The following is a 23,419-nucleotide window of genomic DNA, read 5'->3' on the forward strand; positions in this document are numbered from 1 at the left end:
CCCTCATTTACAGATGGGGAAACTGAGGCACGAGCTTGCCTTTGCAGAGTCAGGCTGGGTGAAGTGGGCTGATGGGGCCAGCACTCCCCGTTGGGGCCACAGATCCCACTTTCCTGCCCACAGGACCATGACAAGCAAGAGGTGAGCGGTTCATGACACCAAAATCATTCCTTTGCAAGAGGAGTGGAAGAAGCTGGGGCTGACCCTGGGCTCCCAGGGGCCAGAGGTAGAGCACTGGGGGACTTGGGCAGGGGTGGCCATCTCAGTGTGTCCCCAAAAAGTTCACAAATGTCTTCATCCAGATGGCATCAAGGCTCAGTGCAGATGGCATCAAGGCTCAGTGCAGATCTGGTGTTTCTTACTGGTGATGAAGCTGGGAAGTGGGGAGGACGAGGAAACATTTGTGGTGGGGAAGGGATGCACCACTGGAGAGCTGCACTGAGTCACACCAGGGCTGGGGAATGTCCTTTTTGTGACCATTGTCTGGTGTGGAGGCAGCCAGCCAAGGGGAGGTGCTGAGAAACCAGAGAAGGTCCCTGGGCCAGACTCCTGGCTCTGCCTCAACTTGCTGCTGGCTCCCGCAGGCAGAGAGAAGGACCACAGACCCAGGTGGCCACTGCAGAGCGTGTAGTTGGTGTCTCCTGGGGCAGGTACCTTCTGGGTATTTCTCTGCTGCACACCAAACACCTCTCCTGGGAGCAGTTTCTCAGCCGCGCTGGGGCGGCTGCACCCCACAGGATACCAGGAACAGCCTCTCATCCTCCCTCCACTGGGCTCATGCCAGCGTCAGTGTGGGCAGGTCCTTCTCAGCCATCTCCTTGCAACTGGAAAGCATCTCTCCTTGCCAGGACTGAGTGATGGCCAATCCCAGATAACACCCCAACAAGTCCCACTCTTGGTCCCAAGAGGGAGAAAGATTTGTGGGGCCGAGCCAAAGGCTTCCTGCATGGGCAAGGGCCTATACCCACACAACAGCTGGTTGGCACCTGCTGGTGGTTTAGAAATAGTCCTTCACGTCTTTCCTGGAAGGCTTCTGCCAAGTGCGTGTGATATCATGCTGTGACAGAGCTGTGTCAGGGATGGCTGGAAGAGATTTGGGGTGCAGGACTGAATCCATATGACCAGGAGGGGACACAATGTGGATGTGTACGACCAGCAGAGAATAAACACACCCAGCAGGCCACGCTTCAGACCAAGGAGTCAGAGCAGGTCATGCCTGTTCCTCAGGCATTACAGGTCACCATCATGAGCCCTCTTCCTCCAGGAGTGGAAAAACCAACCCAAAGACAGAGGTGGATTCACCTGGAGCAGAGCAGGATTGGGAGCAGAGGGCAGCAACAAGGAGAGCAACAAGGTTCAACCAGAGAGACCTTCATGTTCCCATCAGGAGCTAAGCAGACATACAGACCATGTTTGTTCTTAGCACTAATCCATCCAGATCCCGCTTTCCACAGGGAAGCACCAGTGATGGGATGTATAAATGGGTGGGTTTAGGAGAAAGGCTTCTTGAGTGATGTGGAGCTGCCAGAGCATGGCCAGTGTAGGTTAGAAAGACAGAACTCAAAGAGGCTGAGCCATGAGGCCAAGTTCAAACCATCAGCTATCAAAGAGCTGCAGAGAGAGGCTGTGTCAGGACGTACATCCCTTAATATAGCAGGTGCTTCAGCAACGTCGGCTAGAAATAACCACAACTGCACTCCTCGTGTTGAGAAGAACGGCCGAGAGCAAGAGGAGGTGAGAACTGCCCTGCAGGGGCTGATGGAGGGGGCAGCTACAGATTTGGGTTAGGAACAGGGGCCAGCAGGGAGACAATGCAGCCATTGGGTCTGAAGGTCTGCATGGTTCACCTCCCTTCCAAGGGCTTCTCCCAGCTTCACTGGGACAGCCACAGGGTTCATGCTCTCAAACAGACCAGAGAGAACTGGGCTATCAGGTGCTCTGCCCATGGCACCATGAGGGTCTTCTGACCTTCTGGGTGCCTTCTGCCACAGCAGGCAGTGAAGGAAAAGCCTGTGGTTCATGGGGTCCAGCAGAGTCAACCTGCCAGGCCCCACAGGAGCAGCTGGCCTTGGCTTTTGTCCACCTCTGTAAGCACACGAGAAGCCTGATGGCTGAGCGATGGTCACTTTCCAGCAGGCAACTGGGGAGCTGAACTCTTCCCTTGCCTCTCCGCTGGACTCTCATTCCTTTGGCTCAGATCTGGCTGGTGAACCACTTGGCGTTGCTGAGTCCTGACTTGCATCTTGAGTCTTGATACCTGGCTCCATGCTTGTCTGTGCCCCGTGTCCCACATGCAGTTTCACGGTGGAGCCCATCCCAATTCACACCCCATTTTGCAGCACAGATGTCCCTGAACTGTTTGCAGAGCAAAGAAACCTGCACAAAAGGGAGTGTTGGGCTGTCAGAGTTGACGTGGAAAAGGGTGTCAGGGCCAGGGACTGATCTATAGCCGAGCCATCTCTTGCAGATTTCTGTGCAGCAGGCAAGAAAGGGCTGGTTCTGCCCCAAGCCTCAAGACAGGACCATTGAGAGCAGCTGATGCATCCCCTGGATTCTTTCCCAGCAGCTCTCCCAGCTTGTCCAAGTGTCCCCTCCTGGCTGCCCTCCCCTGCCCAGAGCTGGCAGCAGGGGAGCGGGTGTGGGCAGGCTGCTCCCTGCACATTTGACCCCTGGGGCTACGATTTCTCCTTTGCTCTTACAGATGCCCACCATGGTGCTGCCCCCCCACCAGCCCCATCCCCATGGGCCAGCATGGACAGCCAGGCAGCGCAGGCAGGCACAGGAGCCCCGGGCTGGGCTGCCACAGTCCCCACGCAGAGGGACCTGCCCTCACGGTGCCTGGCTCGTGCCAGGGGAGATGGGTCTGCGATAGAGGGGAGCAGGGCTCCTGGAGCAGACTGGCTTGGCTGCTGCTCCTGGAGCTTCAGGAAGGAAACTAAAACCAGAGGGGCTGGAGAGGGAAATTCCTACACGCACCTGGGCTCCTGGCCAGGGACTGTCCGGAGAAGAGCCGGCTGCAGCGCCGAGTCCTCCTGCCTCTGCAGCCCGTCCCCTGCACCCCAGGCCTGGGGCAAACCTCAGACGCCCCCCAGCCTTCCCTTTCTCCATGACATCTGTCCTTGCAGCGCACAGAGCCCCAGATCAGGGACTATTTTGGGCTCCTGCAGTTCCTCTGCAGCACCAAACTTGGCTTCTCAGCACAAGAGGTGACTGAGTGTGCAGCACGTGTGTGGGGGGATCGGGATGCCCTCAGGGGCAGAGGAGACCCCCAGCACCCCCTTCCCGGGCTCCTCGCTTGCCCACCCGTGGGCAGCAGCTCCTGTCCATCCACCCCACCATGCAATGGCCACTCTCTGCTCCTGTGTTTCACGGCACAGTGGGGAAGCCCTGCTCAGGATACACCTCTCTGCAGATTTTGTCTCTCCCCCAAAATGGGAAGCCCTGGCCATAGAGTGGGACAAGACTTTTGCAAACATATTGATCTACCTCGTCCCTGCTTGGACCTGACCCTCTCTGCTAGGACCCTGCTGTTTCAGGGGAGCATGGGGACCTTGACAGGGGTGAGCGAGAGCCTGTGCCTTTTCCAAATCATCCCCCCAGCAGAGTGGTCAGGAGCCATCCCCATGGAGTTGGAGAGGAGCCCTCCACATGGTCCCCCATCACCAGCACCATCTCCTGGGAAACAACATGGTGCCTGGGCTGGGTCTGCCCTTCACTAGGATGCTGCTCCTTGGGTGCCCCATGAGCCCTCCTGCCTGCAGCCAGCTTTCCAGCCTGGAAAACACAAGACTAGAGGGAAATCACAAGACAATGTGGAGGTGCTTTCCCAGCCTCAGGGTTGCCAAGTCTGATATATAGCTGCAGCAAAAATGAAACTATGAGAAAGGCTTTTTTTTGCATTAGGAAGAAGAAATACCAACTGGAACAGGATAGAGGCAAGGCCAGACCAGCTCTGGGTGACCTTGCTGTTGGGAGCATTTATTCTCAGTGTGCAGAAGCAGAGGAGCGCTGAGCATGATTGCAATGGGCAAGCTGTGCCCAGCGCTGTGCTTTTACCCTTGAGACCTGCTCCCTCCCATTCATGTTCCCATGCAAAGCTGCATCCTGGGAATGACTGCAGAAGGTTTGCTGGTGGCTGTTTTACCCCTGCAGCATAGCTGAACCCTTCCCTTTGTTTTACAGGTGGGAAAGTGAGGAACAAACCCCATTGCGGTGGTCAGAAAGAAAGCTGGGGTTCCTACCCCTCTCCAGGAAGCACTGCTGGGCTCGGCAGGACCCTGCTGCACAGAGGGGCTGGCAGGCAGAGATGTGGAGGAACAGATACGTGTGAGCAGGGATGCCACGGGGCCGCTGACAGCGTGCATGTGGGTGCCTGCGGGCTCTGTGCTGGGAAACACTGCTGCGTAGCTAGCAGAAATGGCTAGCAGGGGTGGGTTCAGGCAGGGAGCTGGTCCTGCTCTGCACCCCAGCATCCTCGGCATGAGGGCGGACGAGCAGCTCATGAGTCCCGGGTACCTGCCAGCTCCCAGGACAGCCCCAGTACCACAGCAGCTCCATGCCTTCTGCTTCCTCCCACCCGACCATGAGCTGCTCTCCCTGCTCCTCACCCCAAGGCGTCTGACAGGATTTTGCCCCTTACAGCTATGTGTCCCATCACCACCCCATTGCACACACAGCGTGCCCAGGGACCAGTTTGGGGTGTGATATGTGGGGCTGGGAGCGGCAAGCAAGCAAGCATATAGACATGCCTGGGGTGTGTGGGGAGCATATTCATGTATGTAAAAGGCTCATATGTGCATACAAACATGTTTAATTCTGTAGAGGATGTGGGAGGCAGGGGTGTATGTGGTGGGGGAATGAGGTATTGGAGGATATTCATATGTCTGCAGTATGGAAACTTTATGGTTATGCCTCAAACCACTTCCCATCATCACATGCCATATAGAGTGTGCAGATAGGCTCAGGGTGAGGTTCTGTCTTTGTGCCAGTGAACACCACACAGAGGCACATAAAGGGAACAACGCAGAGGTTTTGCCCAAATTCTTTATTCTCCAGAATCATGATTTCACATGTGTAAGCCAGGGCCACCCATCATCCAACACTGAGACTCTGAGCCACCCTCCCATAAATAGCATTATTATCCACAGAAGAAATTACTGCCTATCCCATATAATAATTTCTTAAATAATTTAAAATAATATAAGAACAATAGAGGTGCAGTCCCATGGGCCTTCCCAGGCCACAGGTGGAAGTGTCAGGGCAGAGGGATGAGGTTGCAGACTGGTCTGTGCAAGCCAAGGGCAAGTAGCAGCACCCCAACACGAGGTGTCTCGTGGTGCCCTTCCAGCAGCCCCTTGGAGCCGCCTGCAGATGACGTGGGCTTCTGCAGCTCCTGTTGCCCCAGTGTCCTGCTCCATCGCAGGAGCTCAGGATAATGCAACTCATGCATGATAGCAGCTATGCTTGCCATCTTGCTTTGCTCAGTTCTGCTTCAAGTTTTGCAGGTAACTTTGAACCCAGGTGTCACTGGGATTGGCACAGACCTGACGGCCTTTCTTTGTGATGAACCTGTGGAACAGGGATGAGACATATTAGATGTCTGCTCAGACCTGCATCCCAGGAGAGCCTGGATCCCAGCTTTGGGGCGTTGCAAGAGGTTCTCCCCTGTGCCCTAAGCTGATCTGAAACCAGCGGCTGGCTGTGATTTCCCCTATTCCCCTCCATTTTCCCACACTGCCTCCTCACCTCCTGCAGGAACATCCCTGGGCGTCCCCACAAGAGCATCCCTGGCAGTCCCTGTGCAAGCCCTTTTCCCTTGGGGTTCCCCTCACCCTGTTCTGTTCCTACAGACCCCCGTGCCCACAGCCACCCTGCAGAGCCACACACGCACAGCCCACAGCAGCTGTCCCCCCACTGCCCCAGCTCGTCTGCACCCAGGAGTCAGCACTGGTACTTACACGATGGCCGGCAGGGTGCAACTGGTGCTGGTGCTGTAATAACGCAGGATGAGCTTCCGCGGGAGCTTCTGGTGTGTGTAAGAGAAGCAGCAGATTGGGAAGTCGGGTCCAACTGAAAGAGGCAAGGAGAAACAACGTGAGCATGTGCTGGGCTGTGCGTTGGGAGCAGCCAGCCCATCAGCTCAGGGAGCCATGCTGGCGGGGAAGGGAGTGAGGAATTAGAGGATAATTAAGGTTGAAACCAACATTGGGGATCATCTGGTCCAATGCCAGGAACAGTATTGTCAGGTACTGGGGGAAGATTCCCACCCAGTCATTGCTCAGAGCTTCATTTCCCCACCTCCCCCAGCCCAGGGCAGAGACTGAAGTCCCTAAACTATAACCAGGAATAAGTAGTCTGAGCCCAGGATGGCTGGCAGATGGATGGATGGATGGATGATTTTCTAATTCTGGGGTTCCTACATGTAGCTGATTTGAGTGCAGAGTGGAGAGTGGTACAAATGCTGAAAAATTCCCAGTTATCTGCCAGCGGAGCTCAATGGAGAAATTGTAATGAAGGCTCAGATCTGTTCTTCCTTCACAAATGAAAAAGCAGGACTCACCTGGGCCAGAGAAAGTTTGGGAGCAAGAGGCTGCAATGAGGAGAAGAGCAAAAACAGCTGCAGAAACCTTCATCTTCCTGTTGGGTTAGGGCAGTCGGAGCAGGACCAGAAGCTTTGGCAGATGCGGCTCAGACTGCAGCAGCTGGATTCAGCTCCCTTTTAATAAGGAGTCCTGGAGGCAGCCGGGAGAAGCCTGAGTGGAAATTCCAGAATGATCACAGAGGATGTCACGAAAGTGAAACAGCCAAAGGGAATTAGGGAAAAAAAAAAAGTCAGAAAGAATGGGATATGGTTCACATTGAAGCCAAGTATGTTGAGCTCTGACTCAGTGCTCATTTTCGATTTCATCAAATCAAAAGGAAACTAAAATGTGCCAAGTGGCATGGCCAGAAAGAGGAGAACTATTTATCTGAACTACAGGAGGGATTTTCCCTGTGAGTCGGTATAGCAAAAGACACAATGCTTGCCTAAGATTATGCAACTCTGGAAAAAAAATAACAGGCAGGCTCCAAAGCATGCTCGTGCTGTTATGTGTTGAGTATTTATCAAGGGTTGCTGAACTGCAGCACATGAAGTTGAGAGGTGGCTGGACTGCGGGCTCTGTGCTACCCAGAGCACTCTGCCCCCACCAGTCCCGCAGTGCTTGTCTTAATGTGGACCAGCGAGGAGCTGAGGCTGGAGGCACACCTGGAGATCATCCAGTCCAGCCCCTGCTCAAAAGAGGATCAGCTGGGACGGCTGCCCAGGACCATGTCCACATGGGCTTTGAATATCTCCAGGGACGGAGACTCCACAACCTCTCTGGGCAACCTGTTTCAGTGTTCAGTAATAAAGTTTTATCTGGTCTTTAAATAGAATTTCCTGTTGCCTCTTGCCCTGCCACTGGCCACCACTGACAAGTTGGACTCCATCTACTTTGCTCCCCACACACGTGTTGATAAGATCCCCCTCAGCCATCTCTTCTCCAGGATGAACAGTCCCAGCACTCTCAGCCTCTCCTCCTAGGAGAGATGGTCCTGTCCCTTAATCATCTTCGTGGCCCTTCACTGGACTCTCTCCAGTATGTCCATATGTCTCTCATACTGGGAGAGACATATGTCTCTCCACCAGGAGTGGCCTCACCAGTGCTGAGCAGAGGGGAAGGGTCACCTCCCTTGACCTGCTGGCAATGCTCCTTCTAATGCGGCCCGGGAGCCTGTTGGCCTTCTTTGTGGCAAGGGCACATCGCTGCTCATGTCCAGCTCGGTGTCCACCAGGAGCCCCGGGTGCTTTTATGCCAAATTGCTTTCCAGCTGGTCAGCACCAGCGTATCCTGGTGCCTGGGGGTGTTCCTCCCCAGGAGCAGGACTTTCCACCTCTACTTGTTGAACTTCATGAGGTTTTTGTCAGCCCATTTCTCCAGCCTGACAAGGTCCCTCTGGATGGCAACACATCCCTCTGGTGTGTCAGCCGTTCCTCCCAGCTTTGTGTTATCTTCAAACTTGCTGAGGGTGCACTTTGTCCCATCGTGCAGGTCATTAAGATATTAAACAGCACTGGCCCCAGTATCGATCCCTGGAGTTCCCCACTGGCAACCTGCCTCCAAAGGTACTGTGGAGGTACAAAGTCCAGCTATGGACTTTGTACCATGGATCACAACCCTCCAAGCCCAGCCGTTCAGCCAGCTCCTTGGAGGGTTCAGTACCTTGGAGGGTTGTGATCCATGGTACAAAGTCCAGCTATGGACTTTGTACCATGGATCACAACCCTCCAAGCCCAGCCGTTCAGCCAGCTCTCAGTCCCTCTCACTGCCATGTATCTAATCCATACTTCATCAGTTTGCCTATGAGGATGTTATGGGAGCCTTACTAAAGTCAAAATGAACAACATACACTGCTCTGCCCTCATCCACCAAGCCGGCCATCTCATCTTTGCAGACTACTCACAGTCACCTTCACAGCCACAGGCCTCCACAAAGAAATCAAATTGCAGGATCTTACCCTGCTTTGGAGGGTCTTTGCAGGCAGGAGGGTCTTTTGCCACCCCCAACCTCAGCCCCCAGAGGACCCAGGAGTTTGCTGGAAGAGGCAGTTTGCCACACCTGAGACATTTTGCCAGCCTGAACCACTCCCTCCAAAAGCTCCCTTAAGTCCAAGATGGATTTTCTGGCCAAAAAGGTGAGAAATGCGTGGTGGAGAACCTGCCTGGCATGGGAAAGACTTTCAAGCCTTGGCAGGTCCCCGGTGCTGGAGCGGTGGCAGCGCGGTGCCGTGGCTCAGGGCAGCCCCTGCCTGGGGAGCAGGGCAGAGCAGCAGCTCTGCAGGGAGAGGGGTGACCCGGGACTTCCTGACGTCCTGCCACAGCCTTGGGGTGCAGCTGGAGTCGGAGCCTCCCTCCGCTGCAGAGAGGATGCTCAGGCCTGTGGGTGGGCTCCAGAGCCTGGATTTTCATCCCCAGAAGTACAAATCCCCTGCTTGGCTACCCTGGAGCTGCAAGTGAGAGCAGTGGAGACACCGTCCTTCACAAATCAGCTCATCTCTGGCAGAGACAGAAAGAAGGTTCAAGGCCCCTGACATAGGTGATGATCTGCTCCTCTGCATACTTACCCCCCCAGGGAGAATCTCTTTTGCACTCCTGCTTCCCTGCATGGTCTCATCCTGCGTTACAACCCAGGACACTGGTGCTGTCGGCTGTGGCAGGCTGCAGGCTCACCCTGCAGCTGGGCAGAGGCAATACCAGAGTGGCTGAGGGTGTGCTTTTATTGGGGCCAAAGACTCTGTAAGTCCTGACATGGGTATCGGGGAAGGTGTTGGATTTTGCCGGATTCATAGCAAGCCCTGGCAGGACCAGCTCTGCTTTCCCTGGGTAAGGCTGAGCAGCTCTGGGCAGAGGTGCATGGCAGAACAAGAAGTGGCTCCAGCTTTTGGTTGAATTGCTGCAAAGCAAAACCAAGTTATGGCTTTTTGCCATGAAAATAAATTATGCCGAAACCAACAGTGGGAGTTTTATGTTCCTATGTGCTTGCAACTCATATGCTAGCGTGTGCATGGGGAAATGACAAATGCCAGCTGCCGGCACTGCATTGCTGGGTGAGAAAGGTTGTGGCTGCAGAAAGACAGCTTTGTGGCTAACACCAGCCAGAGACAGCTTTGCTCATGGGAACTTCACAGCTTCTGCTCTCCAGCCTGCCACCTGCAAGGAGCAAGCCAGAGGGCTGGTGGCCCACGCGGTGCCATCTCGCTTGCCGCGCGGAGCACCCAAGGGTGGTGGGGAGATGTGATGGGGGTGTGATGTGATCTGCATCAGGCAGCTCTGTCCTCCATCTGGAAGCCCTGAGATGGTCTGTGGAAGGAAAGGAGCCATCATTTACTGCTAATGAATTTGACAGAGCTGGAGGAGGAGGGTCTGCAAAGAGCTGCTGCAGCTGCGGTTGCCTGATTGCGTCATCGGCACAAACTGATTAGCGCTTACAAAACTGTCCTTTGTCAGCTGTGATGTTTCCCCTGGAGTACCGAGAAGCCTCCTGGAAGGGGGCACCTCTCCCTCCCCAGCCGCTCCTCTGCACTGCTGACCCCCTGCCACAGGACTCCGGCTTTGAGTCACCGGCTGCAACCCCGGCTGCAGCCCCGGCTGCAACCCCGGCTGCATGCTCCTGCGAGGCTGCCCCAAGAGCACTTCACCCTCGCTGGCCTCTGAGGCCAGCTTCTGTTTTCAGTTTTCTGTTTCTGTACACTGGTTTTCGCTTCTCTGTCAAATCCCAGAGCCCTCTGCTGTCACAGTTCCTGCAGTTTAAGTATTTATAAGCTGACCTCTCTCGAGCTTCCTTTATTATTCCCGGAAATGAGCCACTTTTTATCATTTTAGCCTCACCCAGACTGGGGCATGAGATTTGTTTGGGTGCAGGCAGGGTAGAAAAAGAAAGCTAAAATTATTCAAAGAGGAAGACCGTAGGGAAGGATGTTATAGTGGGTGCTGAGTCTTCATCCCCTGGGATAGATGGTGACAAGGATTAGCCCAGAGGCCTTGGGACTCCTTCAAGCCCCCTCCGGAATCCTGCCCTCGCCAAGAGCCACAGGTCACAAAGCACAAACCCCTGGGGCAGAGGGATGCGGGGTACTTTGCTTATGGGCGATGGTGAGGGCTGTCCCCAGGCTGATGGGGAAGCCTTGTCTGCCTTCCCCTGGGGGTACAGCTCGCCCGTGGGGGCTGCACCATCCCAGCCCTGGCACCTTAGCACCATCAGAAGGACCTTGGAGCACATAAAGGGATATTATTCTGTCCCTGTCACTCCTGCTAGCCATTTGATCCTCTTGCCCATAAGCCCACAAGTGGATGCGAGCTCTGGGGTGTGGGGTGCTCTGTTTGGGAGATGCTGGTAGTTTTGCCTGGGGCAGAGGTGCTGTGCCCCGGGGGTCATAGCCTTGTCTCTGACCAAGTCCAGCTCCCCTTCGCTCCCACTCACAAGCCGTCCCCAGCAAGTCCCTCCTGCAGCTGCACCTCTCTGCACGGTCCCCGAGGGATGCAGGAGGCCGCGTGGGGAGGCTGCGGAGCTGTGGCAGGCCGCGAGCGGTGCCGGAGCTCCCCGAGCCCTCCCTTCTCCCCCAGGGGATGCGGGTGCCAGGCAGAGCCCGTGCTGGCCGGGCCGGCTGGACAATGGCCCTTTTGAAGGGCACAAGCCCATCTGGGGTAGCAAAAGCCTCAGCATCACAGGGAGCAGGATGGGACCTGCGCTTCAGAGAGACGCTGCAGAGGGCCCTAACCTACAAACAGCCCCCACACATGGGAAGTGGTTTGCAGCCTTGCAGTGAGCCCAAAATAAATTGTGAGGCTAGTAAACATCCGAGCTCCACTGCCAGTCTCCGTGCGTGACCGCCGCAGCTGGAAAGCTCGCACCTCGCTGTGGGAGTGGGGGCTCACACCTCCCGTGGGGTTTCCTACCCCCCGTCAGTGCTGGGGGGGGACCGACACCAGACACATCCCTGCCAGCATCCCCCTCCAAAGAGAGGGACCAAGCAGGCACTGGTGGATATGGGGTCTTCAGAAGGAAGTCGTCCCCCAGCTGCAGCAATGGCCCTGACACAAGTTTAAAGGTTAACCCTGCTCTCAGCCCCCACTGTGAGCAGGGGAAGGTCGTGATGCTTGGCCATACCCGAAGCACCCATGGGGTGCAGCCGGCCACCCTGCGCTCTGCGGGCCACCTGCAGCAAGCCCACCCAAACCTCCCGGAGAGCTGGGCTCCAGGAGCGCTAATGAAAATGAAAACCATCGATTTGTGGCTTGCTTCTTTTCCCTTTTGCTTGGTTATGATGAGCACACAAGGCCCAGTCGGTTCATTTATAAACTGGTTTTGTTTTTCACCCTAGCAGAGCTCTCAATTTTCAGCCTGGTCTTCCTTGCTCTTTCTGGAGGATTCACCAAAGATCTGAGTGAGGTGGGCTGTCCTCCAGGGCAGAGGACGCAGCCGCAGCAGAAACACTTTGTCTGGTCCTCCCAGGCATTTGCAGGGTTTGAGGGATGCTGAGGGGTGTGAGTCGGGCGTGCGCCAGCCCCTGGAAACAGCAGTCGGGGCGAGCCAGAAGCAGAGCCCCACAGCCACTTCCCTAAGGCTCAAAAATTGCTAAAATGAGATTTGCCTGTTTCTTTCTTTTCCTTTCATGCCAAGGATGGAGAGGGGTGTGTAGCAAGGAGGCTTTTTTATTTCGCTTCAATTTACTTTGAAATACGGTACACTTAATTGTCTTTGGTTTGCTTTGTTTCAAAAGAAAAGCCAGGAAAAATTTGAAGCATCAGCCATTAGAAAGCAATAGTATTCCCCAGGGTATTTTTTTCAGAAAATGCCCTTGCTGGAGGAAGATTGAACTTTTAGCAAGATACATTTTTCTTATCAGCTACGAACATCTTCCTGGCGTGACATGATTTTGGGGAAACACAAAGGGGTCTTTTGTGCAACACAGCCAGCGGTGGCCAGCGCTCAGTCACACCGCCCGGCCGGGATGGCCGTGCTCTCCCCTTCACCCGGCGCAGTGGAGACAGATGGTTTCCAGTCACTCCCACAGGCACAGGTTCCCACTGGAGCCAGTTCCGGGATATGGCGTCATCTCAAAAATTCCAACATTTCTCCAGAAATGTGAAGAATGATGGGGGTGAAATTTCTGGACACTGATGGAGAGTCACTGGTGCCCGAGCTCTGAGCAGGGCAGGATGGAGCCTGCTGCAGGTGGAAGAGGAGCTTGTCCTAGAGGCAGTTTCTGAACTCAGGACATTTTTTAGTACTTCCTTTTCCGAGCGAATCCTGACTCCTCAGCATTAAAACCTGCTATAAATAGCAACTTACGTCAGTCAGTCTCACCATTTTTTTCAGGGTTCCCCTTTCATTCAAGATCAAGAATTTCCCTATTTCTGCTATCACCAAATTTATTTTGGGCATTTGCTTTACTTAGCACTTTCTCCTGGGATTTTTTGGGGGCTTGCAGAAAAGCTCTATCCCTCTATGTAAATTGGTGCAACATCAGCCAGACTGCTTCGGATGGCCTGTCCTGCTCACCCCAAGCACTGCCTGCCAGCGGTGGGGGCAAGGGTAGACCACAGGCTGGGTCATGAATCCTGAAACCACCTGGAGCCACGGTGGGAAAACTTCCAACTTACACCACTATTTTACTGTGCTATGAACCTAACTCCCCCTGAGATGCTCCAGCCCACTTTAGCCGCTCTTCCGTGGCCATCTCTCCATCTCAGAGCACCTCCCGGGTTAGATGTCCTTCATCTGAGACACGCAGCATCCTCTCTTTCTAAAAGGGGGAAGAGCTACAAGAAATTACTTTCTCATTTCATTATGACTGGAATGCGGGGGTGTGGGTAAGGAAACACTTTTAGGAGCATGTTGCAACATCCCAGGGCATCACTGATATGGCTATAGCCTCCCACCTCTATCCAGCCTGCAAAGAGCTGGCAGAGTGGGGACTTTAGTCAGATTTCTAAGGAAAAACCAGACCCCTAGGAAGCAAACACCCTGACTTTGGGGTTATTTTTTGCTTTCAGCAGTAGAAAAGTTTCGGCCCTTACCTGGCCCCTGTAACACACATTATCTAGGCTAAACTAAGTGACTCAGCTAAACTAAGGAATTTTTTTTTAATTAATTAAAAAGTGGTTCCTAACAGTCCAAAATAATTTGGCATCTGCTTGCCAACAAAGGTATAAAGGCACGGAGGTTTTCAGCTGCCTGAAAAGGAAAAGTATCTCATTGAAAACATTTGAATAATCAATGCAGATTTCCAACTAATTCTTCTGTTTTAATGAAACTTGTTTTTTATCAGAACATTTCTGCACCATAAATGGCATTTCGCCTGCCTGCCCTACCCACATCGTGTGCCTTGGGAGCAGGACAGAACCAGATGGCTGTAGGTGGCAGATCTCAAGACATGACCCATGAATGCTTGAAGGTACAATCACAGGGAACAGCTCAGAGGCAAACCACGCTCTTACACACATCTACAAGTTATACTCCCTGAGCAACCAGACAGAGCAGCCAAGTAAGCTGACGCTAGCTCAGAGCCGATTTCTGGTCCAGCTGGCGTCCAGCTGAATGCCGGGTTCCCACCTCCTGCCTGGCTGGGCGCCCTGCCTGCGGAGGCAGGCTCTCTCCTCATCCTCCCTGGATATTTGTGGACAGGCAAGCTGACAAGTGGAGGGGGGAGTGGTGTCTGAACTGACGGGTGAGCCTGCAAGGTGCCTCTCTCTGCAGACAGCAAAGGCAAGGAGGGAGAGGGGACCAGCTTGGCCATGATGTGGCCAGAAAGGAGGTGATGCTCAGCTTGGCAAGCACCACCATTGCTCCATGGGGTAGATCTGCCCTCCCCAGCCACGGCTCCCAGCAGGAGCCTCCTTGAGGGTGGGCCACCTCTGGGACTTCTGTGCAAGTCCAGGACCACGCTGTCCTCCGGACCCCTCTCTGCCTGCATGGAGCTAACCTGCCGCGGCTGGTAGAAGGGGAGGCAGGGCAGCCCACGGCTGGCGGAGGGCTGTGCACACCATGCGGCGCTGGAGTGATATTTGGAAAACACCAGGTTATTAACAGAAGTCGCCTGGGTCAATAGCCGGGAGCCTTTAATAGAAACACGGTGAGTCAGTGCCCAGAGCTGCGGTAGGGGTGCAAAGGTGCTGGTGGTGCAGCTGGGTTGCTCCGCTTTACGTTATAGTCCTTCCATTGACTTTCAGGCAGCATCTGCCAAGACATCAGCACTCGGTGATGTCTTGAAAATAATGAAATGGAGACATTTCCCAGAAACGCGTCTGCTTCCCTGTTGGGAAGATATGTCCTTCTAGGAACACCTTGTTATGGATGGACAGCCCTCAGCTCTTCCCAGAGCATCCATCACCTCCCTCCTAGGCCTTCCCTCTCCTCCTCTGGGACAGAGAGGTGTTTGGTAGACCTCCATGGCAGTCCATGTGGAGGCTGGTGACTTCTTCCCAGTGAGCCATCCCTGGTCACAGCCCTTGCCCAGCCCTTGGAGAGCTGTGAGCTCTTACTCTCTCCCATACAACGTGGTCATTCCTCCTTGTCTATGGTCATTACAATTGTATCTTTTCTGCTGAGATCAGATACTCTTTTCTTGCCAGAAATCCCAGTTTCTGCCCTTGTCCTCCAGTTAACCTGCTCCTGGTCTTTAGAAGGAGGGTACTCTTCCTCACCCTGCTCCTGGAGCCCCTCCTGCCTCATCTTCACGGTCACAGTCAAAGTCTCCATCTTCTTTTGGCGCTCTGCATATCCTTGCCCAGCAATGATAGGCCTCACTTATCAGTAGCCACAGAAATTTAAGTGTCTAACCTGAATTGGTCATTTAGGGTCTCCTTATAGAACCTGAAGTGCAGCAGGCACCTCCAGGAAATAACGCCCCATCTCAGCTCTTCCTTCCCTTAAACTGAGGAGGAAACTCAAGTGCTTCAGCTTCTGGGACTCTTGTTTCATGACCACCACTACTTGTGCTGGTGCCTGCAGTGCTGTCAGGGCTGCAGGACGTGCCCTGAGTCCCCTCAGACTATGTGAAGCATATACAGGACATGGAGCCAACTGGTGATGGCTCCCATCTCCTGCTACTGGGGCAGCACAGGCTATGCAGATGTGGGAGGGAAACAGTCCAGGGTAGAGGAGACCTCAGCCCCCTTTTCCCCAACTGGCCTCATCCCATCCATGCTCTTCAGCCCATTTGCACAGCTCTTGGAAAGATGCACTCTCGCCTCCAAGCTGCTCGGGCAGGTTGGGTAATAGGGGGCTGTTGACAAATGCAGGAACCTCCGCAGGGGAACTTCTTACTAAGGGACATGCATGAAAGAAGCAGAAATAGCAATGGTGACTGTTTCATATCCTGTGTCACTGGAGAGGCTCTGAATCGAGACAGGAGCTTCGCCTTTCCGGGGCTGGGGCTGCTGCTCTGTTCCACCACAAGACTACACCACGAGCAGCCTCTTCTCTGGGGGAAATTCCACCATGCCTACGCAAGCTGCTGCATGGACCTCCTCACCCCATAAATTAGGGAGTTGCTGACTGTCTCAGCATCAGACAGAAAAGAGGCTTTCAAGCTCCACTTGCCTGCTTCAGCTCCGGCCACCACTTCTCAGCTGACATGAAGGTCTCTGTGGCTGCCCTCGCCATTCTCATTGCCGCCTTCTGCTACCAGACCTCCTCTGCACCGAGTAAGTCAGGACTCTCCCCCTCCTCTCTAAATGGGGACAAGAGGGATGTTGCTGCTGGGACATGGTCCCTTCTGCCAGGCCTTCCACCCCTGGGTCCCTTCTGGTGTCTGACCACCCTCTGGCAGGTGCTCCAGAGCCATTGGGCCTCTCCTGCCATGGGAAAGGCATAGCTCAAAGCACAATACGGACTGTGCCAGCACCAGCTCGGGGTGAACCCCGAAGAGAAAGAATCAAAGGAAGAAGAAAAAAGACCTTGTCTTTTCTCTTTCTCCTCCACGTCCTCCCCACTCCCCAGACCCGGGGGTCAGCAGCCCCAGCTCTCTGCCCCTGCTCCCCATCCCTTGCCACTGCTGATGACTGTCTTTGCCCTTCACAGTTGGCTCCGACCCACCGACCTCCTGCTGCTTCACTTACACCTCCCGGCAGCTGCCCCGCAGCTTCGTGGTGGAGTACTATGAGACCAACAGCCTGTGCTCCCAGCCGGCCGTCGTGTAAGTCCTCTCCTCCAGGGTGGTGGTGGGCTCTCCCTTTGGGCTGAGGATCCAGAGAAGGAAAGACCCCTTTTCAAAAGACAGGGGAGGGAGGTTGGCCCCGGGGACAGGAGGGTTGGGGGCCAAGAGGTGCCAGGTGATGCTCCATAGGCTCAGCACACAGGGGGCTCGCTCCACCGCTGCCGACGTGATGGGCATGATATGCTGCATGCCCGGATTCTGCTGATCCTCAGGAGAGGCTGGGTTTGGGGCAGGGTCCCCCTCCACGCATTGCTCTCCCACTGAAAACTTACCTCTTTGCACCCCACAGGTTTATCACGAAGAAGGGCCGCCAAGTCTGTGCCAACCCTGAGCAGGACTGGGTCCAGCAGTACATGAACGAGCTGGAGCTGAACTGAGGTCCTGGGACAGACCCTGCCGCCCTGCGTCCCCTGGCTGCCAGGACGAGCAAGCCATGGCCAGCTGTGGGCTCCGTTGGAAATGCTTCAATGCCATTTAAAGCTAGTTAGGAAATTGAAAATGTTCCAGAATCTGACTAGTGTTTCGCTATTTAATTTTTTATAGGGGAGGGATCACATGCAATGACTCCACTCCAGACAAATAAGAATATTATTTAATAGATATATTTTTTTAAATGAAGACTGATGCTCAGGTTATATTTTCTGTGTTTAATTAATTGTATTTTTGATACAATATTTAATTCAAATGTTGAGAAATAAATATTTTTGTAAGAACTTTCTGTCTTTGCCTCTATTACAATTCTTTGTGATGACAATAGCTGAAATTATAATAGTGGCAACATGTTCTTTATTCCTTTTTCTATGCTGTCAAAACCCCACAAGCTTTCCCTATCCAAACGTGCTGTTTTGCGAAATAAGAAGAGAAAAACCCTGGAGGAGGAGGTGTGAGAAGGGCATAGATTACATTCAGGTAGCTTGGCTCACTCTTTTTATAAGGTATTTAATCACTGCTCATTATGACTACTGGCACCTAGTTAAATTCCATCGCTGGCCCCATTATGGTCAATTAAAATGTTACCTTTAGGGGCTGGAATTTAACATGCTGGCTGTTTCAGAGAAAGTTTTCTGAGAGCTGCAGCTAAAATGGATCAGCTATTCCCAGAGCAGAGAATGGAAAAAATATGTATCACTACGAGATTTTTAGAACTATTTCATTAAACTCTCATTTAGCTGGGACATGAGGCTTAGCAGATGTGTCCCTCTTACAAGAAAAGGTGCTTTATCTCCTTGCCTCCAAAACCTGCCCATCTCTGGAGATTCCTGTCCAGAGATGCCTGTCTGGAGATGCAGTGTCCCCCTGCAATCGCCCTGCCAGACCCCAGCCCCAGGGCAGGATCTGCCCCTGCAAGGAGACATCTCCACTGCAGCCCTGGGGCTGGTCTCCCACCGGAGCTGAAAGAGATGGAGCTCACACCACTGATGTCATTTAGATTGCCCTGACCAGCTCTGGACATGCACTGTTGGATGAACAATGAGATTCCTCCTGCCTGGACCTCTGGTGCCTAGAGGGCAGCCCAAGGAAAAAGGCTCAGGTCAGAGACTCAGCTCACCCCACAGCATTTACATACTGAATTTGGGAGGACAGAACATCCGTGAGACAAGGGGTAGCAAGGCAGGAAGGGGGCTCCTGGGGAAGGGGTGAAGATGAGAAGACAGGGGGCAGAGGCTGGGTGGGAGCCATGCAGCCAGAGGAGCCTCTGGTGGGGCTGGAAGGGACCAGGGGGTGTGGGTGCATTTGGGGGGGAAGGAGCGTATCGGTTATGTCAGGAGCCTTGTCACTTCAGGAACTTCAGCCCCCAGCTCCTCAGCCCACGGAGCGGCGTGCACCCCATCAGTCATCCTGCTCACAGCGCTGACTGTACCCAGCTTCAAATAGCATCCGAGGAGGAAGGGGGAGTGAAATGGAGAGCTGTGCCAGCGAGCAGGACCCGAGCCCCCTTCCCCAAGGAGCTGCTGGGAGGGAGCCCATTGCTGGGTGGTTAAGGTGGGCATCACCACGAAGGTGGCTGTGCCTTGGTGACAAGGAGCTGCTCCTGCATGTGAGGGCAGTGGCTTTGGTCACAGCCCTGACTCCCTGGGCACTGCATGCCCCAGGGCCAGCTCCGGGAGCAGGGCTCATCGCAGCCACGCTGGAGGTGAGGACACCTTGGCCGTTGAGTACTAGCCAGCCCCATATCTGATTGCCGGAGTGCGGTAGCTTCACCCTGAGGACTGACATTTGCACAAAGCTGAGTGTCCAGAGCTGCCCTCACTCCAGGGAACAGCAGGAGCAGGGGACAGAAGGGGGGAGACCTGCAACAGGGTCATCCCAAAATGGCTTGAGCCTCCACAGTCCCTCTTGGGTAGAAGCCTCATCTGTCCCTGTAGCACTGGGAACAGTCCCTCAGCCTTGGGGTTTCTTGTCAAAGGACACACAGTGCAGGGTCATCCGGGGAGCACCATCCAGCCCGTGCACTGTTTGAGCCTGTTGCAAACAAGCCCATGCGCCAACGTCCTTAACAACCCGGGTCACATTCAAGCCACCCACAGCAGACACCTACCCTGGGTACCTCAGCTAACTCCTCACCACTATTCTGGGACCCGCAGGGAGTCCTGAATTGCTCATGTCTTTCTTGATCTTACACCCACCTACGTGTGACAGCTCAGAGGAGCCCTCAAAGTGCATGTGAGGAATACAACGCGCTCGTTATTCCACACCCCCGGGCACAGAGGTGTGAACGAAGCCCGCACGAGCAAGGGAAAGGCAGCCAGCAGCTTTCAGCAAGCTGGCAGCTGCCTCCAAGGCCTGCAAGCAGCAGTGTGCGCATGGAGAAAGCATCCCTGGTGATCTTCAAAGCCGCCACATTTTGCAAAGGAGGAAGAGGAGGAGTGCAGGAAGGTGGCCTGGAGCAGGGACGGGCAGGCAGGGGCTGCAGTACCCATCTTGCCATTAGCTCAAATCTGCAGCCAGGGATTACCCTGCCCAGAGCAGGGGATGTATTTGCTATATATGTTGATGCAGCTCTTTGAGGCTGATCCTGGTGCTAGAGCTGAGTGGTACAAGAAAACCCTCACACCGTGCAGGCCTTGGAGAAGCCCCGGGATACCGCGGTGCTCATGCACGGGTATCAGGGGCTAATCACGATGCTCATCCCTCCCAGAAACAGCCTCGTGGGGTGCTCAGGAAGCACCCGCTGGAGATGGGGCAGGCGAATGCAAGAAGCAGAGGGCACTAAGCCAGAGGCAGCAGATGAAGAGAAAGGGGAGGCTGGGACCCAAGAGGAGGGTAGCTTGCAGGGGGTTTCCTCTGGATTCAGACCAAGACAAGAGTAATGGTGTAAAGGGTTTCAGAATTTGTAAACTGCTAAAAGAGAGACTCATCCTGAAACCAGAGTGTGGTATTTACTGAACATTTTGTGCAATGTATATAAAAGTAAATATTTTTAATGAACACCCTGGGAAAGCCTAGCTGTGAACAAAGATAAAATCATTACAATGATAAGAATAACTTCATTATTATAATATACATGCACATCTCTATGTATTTGTTGTTTATATCACCCTGGTGTGTCTGTAGGCATTTTGAGGTATAACGACAGCCAGGGGAGTTGGAGGTCGGAGTCCGGCATTGCACAGAAGGAGGAGCTGTGCTGTGCTGATGGAGATACAGACTGATGGCAATCAAGGTTCATGGTCTGACGGCTTTTACATCTCCCTTGTTCAGAGAGGAATTAGACTCCCTGAAGGCAAAATGCCCATGTGCTCAGAAGTGCCAGGTCTGTGCCTTCCTCACCATCCCAGGGACTGGGGCCCTGGCTCACCCCGGCTCAACCCGGCTCGCTGCAGGGAGGGGAGGGTCCGTCCTCCACCCAAAACGGCTCTTCCCAGAGACACCAAGATGGGGGAGCATGTCTCTTCTGAGGGGCCAGCACCCAAAAAAGGCATGTAAAAGTGGATGGTTTTGCATGCTGCATACAAAAGTAATGTTTTCCTAAAGTAGCAATATATCCCAGACTTCCAGGGCTGAGGAAGACACAGAAGTGTTATGCTAGAAATGGCACCTCTCTATCACCTTCCCTGTAATGGCCAACAGAAGGCAGAAGTGGCCATGAAGACCCAAAAGAACATTTCTGCTCAGTTCTTAAAAAGACACAGATGACTACTCACATCCCCCTAAGATGATGAAACATTTTCCACTACAGTAGAACAGAAAGAAAAATGTTAACGTTTGTTGAGAAAACACATTTCTAAAACTGCAGGTCTGTAATTTTTGTTGTGGAGAATCTTAACAGGGGACACAGTCAGCGCCTCTGGGTTCCCAAGCTGCCCCAGGAGCTAAAGCCTAAAAATGTGACATTAATCTACCAATTGCTCAAAAAAACAGCTCCCTGATCACCCAACCCCAACCCATGGCTGCTCTGCCAGACGTGGTATCCTGACGTGGTTTACTGCCTTCAGTAAAACCAGACACCTTGAGCAGATCAGTCCTGGGACCCACCACAGCAAGAGACTGTCTCAACACAAAATGTACCTGCAAAATATATGTATATGCATATGTATACGCCCATCTTCCTTCAGCATATGGAAATCAAATGGAAATGGTGTGACTGTGATTAGCCTGGCACATACAGGTAATAAATAACCTTATGATGCCATGGGAGGGTCACCAGCTTGCTTGGAGCTGGGGAGCAGGAGCGCTTGTGGGAAGACCCACGTGCTCGGGTCTGACTGCGCTGTGCCGTGCAGCCATCCCTCACGGCTGGGCCGGGTGGTCTGAGCAGGACCTGGTCCTTGCTGGGCAGGATCTGTGTGGAGGCCAGAGCCAGGCAATAAATGTATTTCCACCGAGGACAGGGGCAAGCTCGACTTGTCATGACTTAAACAGAAAACCTGCTTGCAAATAGCTTTAGGAACAGCTTTAGCTTTAAGTCAGCAGGGAGCTCTAAAAGCCAGGTCCCAGTGCTCCTGGCTTTTCTCTAGCTGCCCATTGCCAACCAGTCTGGGCATCTCAGGGCAGAATGGTATCTGCCCCAAGCAGTTTCTTAGTTGCAGGTGTTGCAGAGTCCACCAGACAGAAAATTTTATAGGATACTTAGAGCTATCTCATGCCTTTAACCTTTACTCTCCTTCCTGGGTGAGGCAGATTCATGATTTCTAGGAACACTTCGGATGCTGCATTGGGTGAGTTCACATCCTTTCTGCTCATTCATTTCTTCCCCCTCTTTGCAAGATCTCTGAACTGTTGCACTTCCTCCTGCCCCTTCTGGAAACACTCTTCGTCACTCCAGCGCCACAGCAAGTGCCGCTCGTCTGTCACCTTGCCATGGTCAGATTGTTCTTGCTTTCTGGACAGTTTCCATCCCACCACCTCCTCCTGCCCCTGGTTCAGTGACATTTAGCCTGGTCCCTTCCCAACTGTCACCCTGCACAACAGGTTTCCCTGGCTGTCCTCATCACTCACCCCCACAACTGCCTCCGCTTCCAGCCCTCTGCCAAGACCTCAAAGTTCATGTCCTTTCTTATCTTCTCAGGCTCCATAAACTCCCTCTGTAAGATCTCCATGGAGGTCATGAGCTGCAGAGCCCACCAAGACCCTCCTTCCTGGGACATGGCAAAGCTGGAACTGGGCTCTTCTAGCTGGCCTCTTCTCTCTGCCATGCAGCCTCCAAAAGAAAGAGCCTGCAGCTGAAGGGAGGAGGGTGGGACTCCCCAAAATGCTACAAAACTCAGCTGAGAGGAACTGCTATTTCGGGTCATTTTTCACTAGGAGATTCGTAAAGCACCATTGAGGACATCCCCGGAGAAATTGTGCTGAGCATTTAAGGCCGTGCTTTATCAAATCTCATTTTAGTTGAATTGAATCGGTCTTGAAATTAAGCAGCTTCATTATTTTTGTCTGAAGGGCACGTTCCCCAGCTGCTCCAGCTGGCAGTCCACAGCTGCTGGCATAGCCTCTGCCCCGTCTGCCCCCAGGGCAGCGTCTCCTGCCTCCTGGCCCTATGGACCACAGGCACTTTGGTTTAGATGAGTAGGACTGGCTGATGCCACAGCTGAGCTTAAGGACCTGAGAGCTTTTCCTCCAGCAACACGCTGGCAGACTGCTTGAGGCAAGAGCCTGGGGCAGCAGTACAGCCTGGAGGAGAAGGGATGTCCCAGGGGATGGAGAGACCTAAGGTGACCTTTGGAGACATCAGCAGAGGCTGGGTTATTTTTCTTTCCCTGGGTTTTGCAGCCCCTGAAGTGTCCCCATCCTGGGGTGTGCAATGCACAGCTTCCCACGCTTGGAGATTTCCCACCCACGGGGCTTGTGAGGGGAGGCAGAGGGGCTGGGCCTACCAAACTGCAGGTGATCTCCCTTCCAGGGGACAAGAGAGAGCAGCCCAGGAGCCACCAGGCAGTGCAGCACCCACACCCATACAGATGTCCCCTTGCCTCCACCCCAGGCCCCAGCACCGTGAGGCTGAAGTGTGGCCAGCTACACAGGCAGCTGCCGCTACCAAATCCCTGCCTGGGAGGTGCCTGGCTTGCTGCGGTGTCCCACAGATGCCACAGCGGCATCTCTCGAGGACCCTCTCTGAGCCGGAGAGGACCAGGTCCAGCAGCACCCTTTGCCCTCTGAGATGTTGCAGATTAGCTGGGGCTAATGAGCAGAGATGGACGCACCACAAAACCACACTGTTAACCACACAAGGCTCCCCAAA

The 23,419-nt window shown here is 53.8% G+C and overlaps 2 protein-coding genes across 2 annotated transcripts; one reads left to right on the forward strand and one right to left on the reverse strand.

Annotated features, from left to right (window-relative positions):
* Positions 1-5,042: 5,042 nt before the first annotated feature.
* On the reverse strand, positions 5,043-6,687 carry LOC142417306 (C-C motif chemokine 4-like). Its single transcript, XM_075517838.1, has 3 exons — positions 6,560-6,687; positions 5,958-6,069; positions 5,043-5,568 (listed from the first exon to the last, which is right to left on the reverse strand). Exons 1-3 carry the CDS (start codon positions 6,630-6,632, stop codon positions 5,481-5,483), a joined length of 273 nt encoding a protein of 90 aa, XP_075373953.1. The 5' UTR covers positions 6,633-6,687; the 3' UTR covers positions 5,043-5,480.
* Positions 6,688-16,108: 9,421 nt separating this feature from the next.
* LOC142417324 (C-C motif chemokine 4 homolog) lies at positions 16,109-17,347 on the forward strand. Its single transcript, XM_075517887.1, has 3 exons — positions 16,109-16,228; positions 16,605-16,719; positions 17,030-17,347. Exons 1-3 carry the CDS (start codon positions 16,159-16,161, stop codon positions 17,115-17,117), a joined length of 273 nt encoding a protein of 90 aa, XP_075374002.1. The 5' UTR covers positions 16,109-16,158; the 3' UTR covers positions 17,118-17,347.
* Positions 17,348-23,419: the final 6,072 nt, after the last annotated feature.

Source organism: Mycteria americana, chromosome 15, assembly GCF_035582795.1.
Source record: "Mycteria americana isolate JAX WOST 10 ecotype Jacksonville Zoo and Gardens chromosome 15, USCA_MyAme_1.0, whole genome shotgun sequence".
Lineage (NCBI taxonomy): Eukaryota > Metazoa > Chordata > Aves > Ciconiiformes > Ciconiidae > Mycteria > Mycteria americana.